At 39.3% G+C, this 8,087-nt stretch overlaps 2 protein-coding genes and 1 long non-coding RNA gene across 6 annotated transcripts; 1 reads left to right on the top strand and 2 right to left on the bottom strand.

Annotated features, from left to right (window-relative positions):
• Window positions 1-1,403: 1,403 nt before the first annotated feature.
• On the top strand, window positions 1,404-2,703 carry LOC121791606. 2 transcript variants are annotated; one of them, XR_006048662.1, is made up of 3 exons: window positions 1,404-1,598; window positions 1,915-2,136; window positions 2,586-2,703. It is a non-coding gene; the product is annotated as an uncharacterized LOC121791606 (long non-coding RNA). The 2 variants fall into 2 exon arrangements; XR_006048663.1 differs by lacking the exon at window positions 1,404-1,598 and adding an exon at window positions 1,747-1,789.
• Window positions 2,506-4,393, bottom strand: LOC121791605 (cytochrome P450 CYP749A22-like). Its single transcript, XM_042189479.1, has 4 exons — window positions 4,053-4,393; window positions 3,762-3,985; window positions 3,092-3,697; window positions 2,506-3,012 (listed from the first exon to the last, which is right to left on the bottom strand). The coding sequence occupies exons 1-4, from the start codon at window positions 4,321-4,323 to the stop codon at window positions 2,581-2,583; spliced, it is 1,533 nt and encodes a 510-aa protein (XP_042045413.1). The 5' UTR covers window positions 4,324-4,393; the 3' UTR covers window positions 2,506-2,580.
• An 88-nt stretch (window positions 4,394-4,481) lies between these two features.
• On the bottom strand, window positions 4,482-7,213 carry LOC121791604 (cytochrome P450 CYP749A22-like). 3 transcript variants are annotated; one of them, XM_042189478.1, is made up of 6 exons: window positions 7,032-7,213; window positions 6,267-6,436; window positions 5,953-6,176; window positions 5,642-5,874; window positions 5,190-5,568; window positions 4,482-5,100 (listed from the first exon to the last, which is right to left on the bottom strand). In XM_042189478.1, the coding sequence occupies exons 1-6, from the start codon at window positions 7,040-7,042 to the stop codon at window positions 4,672-4,674; spliced, it is 1,446 nt and encodes a 481-aa protein (XP_042045412.1). In that variant the 5' UTR covers window positions 7,043-7,213; the 3' UTR covers window positions 4,482-4,671. The 3 variants fall into 3 exon arrangements, with proteins under 3 accessions (XP_042045412.1, XP_042045410.1, XP_042045411.1); XM_042189476.1 differs by lacking the exon at window positions 7,032-7,213 and having other exon boundaries at window positions 6,267-7,024; XM_042189477.1 differs by lacking the exon at window positions 7,032-7,213 and having other exon boundaries at window positions 5,190-5,565; window positions 6,267-7,024.
• Window positions 7,214-8,087: the final 874 nt, after the last annotated feature.

Here is an 8,087-nt window from a genome sequence, read left to right as displayed (position 1 = left end):
TAGATCTCTGTAAGATCTAATGCTCCCTTGAGGGAGGCTGTCAAACCACCTTCTTGCGTTCCCGATAAGCAGCTCGGGAAACAGCTTACACATGTGAACCTCATTGAGACCTTGGTTCGCCATATTATACTGATAGCGTCCCAGGAAATCATGAGGATCCACTAACCCGTCATAAGTCATTGACGGAGTTCGGTAATTCTGTGGCAATGGAGTTCGGGTGATATCATCCGAAAATGGAGTCTTCAGCGCTCCATACATGGCGAATCCGACATCTCTTCGGTATGGTGGAGATGGAGTTCTCCTGTGATTTCGGTACCGAGGAGGAGAAGGAACATGTCGGTGGTGAGGATTCTTTCTCCTGGAAGATACGACACTACTGCGGTAGTGACTTTCATGTCTGGAGGGGGAGGGAGAATCCGCCGTTTTCTTCTCCGGCTTCTGGCTCTTTTGCAGGAATGTTAAGAACTCATCCTGCTTCTCAGCCAAGAACGACTTGACAGCCTCATTCAAAGCGAGCTGCTGGGGAGGCTCGGTGCGATGATTATAATTACCATAATTATCATGATTATAGCATTATATTTATATAATTATAGCAATATAACGCTCATGGAGTCATGATTAATCCATCTTCCTTCAATCTCAAGGCTTAGAGCATCCATAATAGCGGACGAACGGACGGACGAGCGAACGGCTAGGGGCTCGTCTGTTGGAGTCGGCTAACAGGCAACGGACGAAAGGGGATGAAGCTCGGGTACAATATGTACCCTTGGGCCGGGATGACTGGGGTGGGATGATGCCCTAAATGGCAGGCATGAGTGCCGTGATGACGACGATGGCTGGCGGGATGATGGGCAGGGTGATGCCTGGTATGAGTGCCGGGATGGGGGCAATGGTGCCCCAAATGGCGGGGATAAGCGGGATGATGCCCCAAATAGGGAGCGGGACGATGCAGGGCATGCCTGCCGCTGCGGGGGTAGTAGAGTGGGGGTCCAAGGCCTGTATTCGACTAAGGACAATGTCTATCGGCCCTCTCTGGATTTTTTGACAGGTGGTTTACAGGCTTGTATTCCACTGGAGACTCAGTTCATCGGTGTTGAGACTTTCTCACTGGAGGAGTTGGGTCTATCTTCGATGAGGGAGCCTCCCACTGAGGGTGCACTGGTGGTAGGGTGTCGGGGTTCTTCGGCTGGGAAGTCGAAGAAGAAGGGCAAGGGCAAGGGCAAGGGCAAGGGCAGGGGAGTCTTTCGCAGGCGGGGGATGAGGAGGATGCGGGGGATGGGGAGGAGGCCGGTGAGGGACGGAGGACCGTCTTGACTCCGAAGGAGTGCGTGGCTCTGTAGAGAACATTTTGGAATTATACTTTCCCATCTGCCAAACAAAGAGACCCTTGAAGTATTTATTGATAGAATTTTTCTGTAGAGAATGATTAAGTATTTTTTTACTATTAGGATGAGGAAAATATGAACTTGAAGGATACAATACGCTCTGAAGTCCGAATTCAGCTGAAGAAAATGGAAGCTGGATGCCAAAATATGGCTTCATTGTTGCATTTGTTGGGAATCATGGTGGGCAGTTGGCCAAATCCATCTCCACAAGAGGTTGGCTGAACTAGCTGCTCTATATTTGCGTTGTTGTGTATTCACATTATCTTTTGCTTTTAGGAAAAAGGAAAAATAAAAACTGCTACCTTTTAATTTATTTCCTTGCTAACTTTAAATAGATTTCTAGCTTACAACGTAAGTATTTAAATTCTGGAAATTTTGACACACTGGCCCTTGCTCTTGAAATAGTGAGAAACCCTTGTGCTCGTGCAGTTTGTTTAAGTAAATTGTGTGCTTGTGTCAATCTCTTGCATGTGCTGTATATGCAAAGGAGGCATTTGGAATAGTTACTTGAAACTGATGATATTTTCAGGTACAGACAGCTTACAAAAAAAGCCTTGCTGACCTTTCATCCAGATCGAGCCTCACGATCTGATATCCATAAGCTGGTTGAAGCTGAAGAAAAGTTTAAGCTCATCCATCGCATGAAGGAAAATTCCCTCTTTTGTGACACCGAGTGAGTTCCAGTTTGTACTCTCACCGTAATTCTTTGCACCTTGAATACATGCGCCTTGAGTTGCTAATGATTCCCTGGGTACGAACATGATGCTGCACTTTCAAGATTTAGTAATCTAGCCCGTAGCCTCTTACAGGGTGGAAAAAAGCATCATTAATTCTTGAGATTAATTTCGTCTCGCATTACTGAGGAGATCTTTCTCCGTATACTATTATTTTCATGTAATTATGTTGTTAGCCATTAATTTTTTATGCCTAAATTACTTAGAGATAGATACTTGGAATCGCGCAGAAGAATTTGGAAAGGAAATATGTCCTTGAAAATTTAGTTATGAAGAGAAGTTAGCTTTTCCATTGTAAATTTTACATAATTGCATTTGCTTCTAAAAACTTTTGTTTTGTATTATTGAGAATCATAATATTGATAGTTGATTAGTCACAGTGTTTGTTTAGACAAACATAAAGATACTCCACTATTTATGCAAATATATCAACTTGGACTAAACAAGTCTGTTACACATTTTCAAGCAAGCGGGTGAAGCAAGATCCCAACTCCGTGCTGAGGCTTAACACTAATGTATATGCTAGGCGAGTGAACATAGTCGGGCGAAAGTGTGAACTTGTAGCGTTGAAGGATCATTGAGAGTGCTATCTTTGCCTCTGTCATCGCGAAGTTGAGGCCAACACATGTCCGTGGTCCATACCCGAATCCCAGGAAGGCCGTGGGGTTGCCATTGGTCGCCTTAGCCACCCCTTGAGAAAATTTCTCCGGTTTGAAAAGGTTAGCGTCTCTACCCCATATGTCAGGATTCCGGTGGATGGCTAGAGGCGGGATTGCCACCTTCACATCTGCAGGAATCTCGTATTTTCCCAACTTCACTTTGCTGTCTATTCTCCTTAGAATACTAGTGACAGGGCTGTATAGCCTCAGTGTTTCATATAATATCATGTTAACCTGCATATCAACAAGCATGTACATATAGTACTCTTTAATTACTTGTACATTTGTCAGAAAGATATAAATTTCTTCTTACAGTCTTTAATCTGGCAATCCCATCTGAGTTTGGGTTTCGTTGATCGAAAAGCTGCAACACTTCTTCTCTGGCTCTCTCTTGCCATTCTGTGTGGATTGCAAGGAGAAATGTGGTCCATGTCAGTAAGCTGAAAGTTGTTTCTTGTCCAGCAAAATAGAATGTTTTACATTCATCAATGATTTCAGCTGCTGATATTTGGCTCTTCGGATCAGTGTCGTGGTGACATTTTAGGAGTGATCCTAGAAAATCACTACCGAAACTGTCTGCTTTGCCACTGTCAACTTCCAACTGTCTCTTCTTTACTATTTCCATGATAGAATCGTGAAGCAACTGCTCGGTTTTCTCTGCTTCCATGTCATCCTTTGTTTTTATAAATTTCCTGAAAAATGTGATCTTAAGCCTGTTTCTGAAAATCAATAAACCAAGCTTTGACAGCATATCAAATATTTGTCTCCCTTCCAAATAGCTACTTCCAAAGGCCGTCCTCGAAATTACATCAGAGCTAAGCTGCTTGAATTCGCTGCAGACCTCGATTTCACGGCCATGTTGAGTCCTCCATTTCTCAAGCATGCTCTCGACGCAAGCAGTCATTCCTGGCAGCATGTCCTAGCAACACAGACACAACAATCAAGTGTCTACAATTTGAAAATGATCAAATTATGTTTGTTACCTTGAGACAGTCACCATGGAAAGCATGATTAGACAATTTCCTAAGCTTAGACCATTTTTCACCTTCTGCCACAACAAGCCAACTTCCAAACAATTTCTTGAAGTAACCTCTGCCCTTAATTTTTTGAAATGTACCATCCTTGTTGCTGAGGATTTCCTTGATCAGTTCAGGCTCAGAAACAACAAGTTCAGGCTCAGTGCCAATCCAATGAAGGAAATTGTTTCCTGTTTCAATTATGTAGATTGCTTATATGTCTGTACAATCATATACTTGGGAAAAAAGAAGATTTACCATAAACTTTAATCCAAGAGTAGAAATAAGGCTGGATTATTGGAAAAATATCATGATCTAGTAAGGACATGTCAACAGCATCATTTGTTTGCTGCTTCATCTTTATTATCTCCTTGGTGGTGCCATGGAAGAATCTGTAAGGAGGGCCTCTGATTCCTTGAATCTCCATCGAACGTTGGAGATGAAGAGGAATCCAGCACAATTTGTAAAGGATTATTGAAGGAATTACCAACACAAAAAGGGACAAGCACATAGCTAATAGGGGAATCATGGTTTCAGTTAATCAAGAATTGGAACTCTTATTGCAATATCATTCCAGTGGGGTTGATTAAATTTAAGCATAGATAAAGATTAATATATTTTCATTTTAATAGAATAAGCTACCATTTGACATTTAGTATATGTTTTTTAGGATAAAACAGTAGTAAGTAGATGCTAATGTCTGCTATTTTGTATTTCACATGTTGTCTTTATTATGAAATTATTTAAATAGTTATTATTACATCATAAGGAGTACAAGATCTTCTAAATTCAGTTACTAAGTCTGTAAATCAAACAAAACAACACATTTTCATACAAAAGTATATAATTATAGGGTGATGGTAACACTCAATCTTGTTTAAAGCGGCTGAAGCAAGATCCCAACTCCGTGCTGCGGGTTTGCACTGAGGACTATCAAAGGTGAGTGAACATACTCCAGTGAGAGTGTGAACTTGTAGCGTTGGAGGATCATCGAGAGCGCTATCTTTGCCTCACTGATCGCCAAATTGAGGCCCACACAAGTTCGCGGTCCATACCCAAATCCTAGGAAGGCTGTGGGGTTGCCATTCGTCGTCTTAGTCATCCCTTCAGAAAATCTTTCCGGTTTGAAAAAGTGAGCGTCTTGACCCCATATGTCAGGATTCCGGTGGATAGCTAGAGGCGGAATAGAAACTTTCATATTTGCAGGAAACTCGTATTTTCCCAACTTCACTCTGCTGCCAGTTCTCCTTATAATACTAGTGACAGGGGTGTATAACCTCAGTGTTTCATACAATATCATGTTAACCTGCACATCAACAAGCATGTATCAAAATTCAAAACTACATGTCACACTTCTTAGAGTATTTGGGAAACAAAAATATCAATCTTTTGTACAGTTTTTAATCTGGAAAGGCCATCTGAGTTGGGATTTTGTTGACCGAAGAGCTGTAACACCTCTTCCCTGGCTCTCTCTTGCCAGTCTGTGTGGATTGCAAGGAGAAATGTGGTCCATGATAGTAAACTGAAAGTTGTATCTTGTCCAGTAAAATAGAAGGTTTTACATTCGTCGATGATCTCAGCTGCTGATATCTGGCTCTTCGGATCTGTGTCGTGGTGACCTTTTAGGAGCGATCCTAGAAAATCACTACCGAAACTGTCTGCCTTGCCACTTTGAACTTCAAACTGTCTTTTCTTTACTATTTCCATGATAGAATCATGGAGCAACTGCTCGGTTTTGTCTGCTTCGATGTCATCCCGTGTCCTTATAAATCTTCTGCCATGCCGAAAGTTATCACATGATCAGATTAGATGCATTACTATTTGCATGAGAGAAACATATAACATACCCAATGCCAAAAAGTCTGATCTTGAACACATTTCTGGAAATCAAGACACCAAGATTGGACAACATATCAAATATCTTCCTCCCTTCCAAATAGCTACTTCCAAAAGCTGTTCTAGAAATCACATCTGAGCTAAGAAGCCTGAATTCGCCGCACACCTCGATTTCTTTGCCATGGTAACTCCTCCATTTCTCAAGCATGGTTTCGACACAAGCAATCATGGCAGGTACCATCTCCTATATAATAACATAAACAGACAAGGATTAACTATCTCTTCTAGAATAAAAATGATAAATCTTGTACATATTTATCACCTTGAGGCAGTCTCCATGGAAAGAATGATTAGACAATTTCCTAAGCTTAGACCATTTTTCACCTTCTGTCACAAGAAGTCCATCTCCTAACAATTTCTTGAAGTAGCCTTTTCCTACGGTTTTTGGATATGTACCTTCTTTGTTGCTGAGGATTTCTTTGATCAACTCTGGCTCAGTAACAACAATTTCAGGTTCAGTACCAATCCAGTGAAGAAAATTATTTCCTGTTTCAATCAATTTAGACAGACACAAGTGAATTAACAAAACGAATTAAACATAATAAACAGTTGCTGAAAACATAATACTGGTATTACCATATAATTTAATCCAAGAATACAAGTGAGGCTGAATTATTGGAAATATATCATGAGATATGTCCATAGTAGCTGCATCTTTTGTTTGCTGCTTCATCTTGATGATCTCTTTGGTGTTTCCATGGAGGAATCTGTAAGGAGGGCCTCTGATTCCTCGAGACTCCATCAAACTTTGAAGATGAAGAGGAATCCAACATAATTTGTACAAGATGATTGAAGGAATTGTAATCAACACAAAAAGGGATACAGCCATAGCTAAAAGGGGAATCATGTCTTAAATTAAACAAGAGTTTGGTGTTGATTACTATGTGTAGGAGGGAGTATTTGAGAGGCTTCTACACGTTGGCCTAGCCACATTGACGAGAGAATAACACATTTTTCACACTTTGTAATAAATGCGTCCACTAATATAATCTTCTTTATTTCATTTATCTCTTTCAATGGACCTCCCGTATCATATCAACAATAACTCGAGAATTATATTAGGAGTCTCGGAGTTGGACACAATATCGATTCGCATAATCAACAATAATCCATCATTTGCTCGAGAATTATATTAGGAGTCTCGGAGTCTTGGTTTTGTCGAGCGAGTCTTGGTTTTATCGGGGCTCGACAAACCAAGATTTAACGTAAGCTTTATGGCTTGATATAGGCTTATTCATAATCATGAAAGAAATTATTAGAAGATGATTAACAGAATCTAGATATATACACAATTGCAAAAATAATTTTTAGAAGATGATGATATAAGTTAGAGATGCATACAGTTGGAACATAAGCAGTCGAGTTGATTGTTGAATTAATAAACTTGAATTTGAAGTCCACCGACTTAATTTTCCTAGAAGGGGCCGAGGAAAGTTGAACAATAATTAAAGAGAAGACTAAAGTCTTACTCCCTCACCTACCTACTACTGGCCTACCTACACTAAGATATTTTATATGCAAATATAGCAATGATGGAAGGGTCTTTCGAGAGAAAGTTAGTTGCATGGCAACTTGTATTAATATATTTAGGAATGGTTGGCTAGTCCATGCAACAATGATTATTAAAATACTATAGGAATAAACTAGAAAAAAATCTATATGTATATGTCGGTTAGTTCACCGACTTTGTTACCTATAAATAGGCATAAGGTGTAGTACAACAAAATAAGCGTGTGTAGTACAAAGAGAGTATTCCCCACATAATCATTTCCCATGTATTCCACCCATTCTCCTCTCAAATATTTTCTCCAAACCAAATCAATCATCCAATATATTTCCTATATTCCAACGTCGATAAACAAATGAACTAAAGAACAAGCTTTTAATGAGAAATAATTAGAGCATGATAAATAATACTAGAGATACATACAGTAACCACATAAGTGGTAAAATGGATTAAAGAATAGATTTTTCTAAATCAAAGATTATACTTTCAATTTAAATGTATAAACATAGTACTCCTTCCATCCTGCCATAACTAAGACATTTTTCGGGTACGAGATTTAAGAAATTGATATTTAAAAAGTAAAGTAGAGAGAATATAAAGTATGAGAGGAAAAAAGAGTTGAGGGAACATCTTTTTTAGTACATCAACTATCTCAAATGAGCAAATTTGATCTGTAACATTTCATAATATCTTTTGAGGTCCATTAACTATAAGTTAATATCAATTCAACTACTTTTTGGCTATTTTCAATATTTTCATTACCAAAGTACCCTTAAGGCCATAAAGGACAATTCAATCTATTTATTCATCCAATTTTTTCTTTCTTCTAATTTATTTGGGATTAAATTGAATAGATCTTATATTATTATTAATATATACCATACCTTATT

This window comes from Salvia splendens, unplaced genomic scaffold (assembly GCF_004379255.2).
Source record: "Salvia splendens isolate huo1 unplaced genomic scaffold, SspV2 ctg849, whole genome shotgun sequence".
NCBI classification, from domain to species: domain Eukaryota; kingdom Viridiplantae; phylum Streptophyta; class Magnoliopsida; order Lamiales; family Lamiaceae; genus Salvia; species Salvia splendens.
The sequence above is the reverse complement of the archived record's forward strand: the minus strand, read 5'-3'. Positions and strand labels throughout refer to the sequence as shown.

Bases quoted from the DNA above. Each gene is read 5' to 3' on its own strand.
- LOC121791605 (XM_042189479.1), bottom strand. From the start codon at position 4,323: ATGATTCCCCTATTAGCTATGTGCTTGTCCCTTTTTGTGTTGGTAATT. The intron at 3,986-4,052 runs GTAAATCTTCTT...TAATTGAAACAG, and splicing joins CTCTTGGATTAAAGTTTATG to GAAACAATTTCCTTCATTGG. The intron at 3,013-3,091 runs GTAAGAAGAAAT...GTTGATATGCAG, and splicing joins GGATTGCCAGATTAAAGACT to GTTAACATGATATTATATGA.
- LOC121791604 (XM_042189476.1), bottom strand. From the start codon at position 6,537: ATGATTCCCCTTTTAGCTATGGCTGTATCCCTTTTTGTGTTGATTACA. The intron at 6,177-6,266 runs GTAATACCAGTA...TGATTGAAACAG, and splicing joins TTCTTGGATTAAATTATATG to GAAATAATTTTCTTCACTGG. The intron at 5,569-5,641 runs GTATGTTATATG...TCGGCATGGCAG, and splicing joins ATCAGACTTTTTGGCATTGG to AAGATTTATAAGGACACGGG.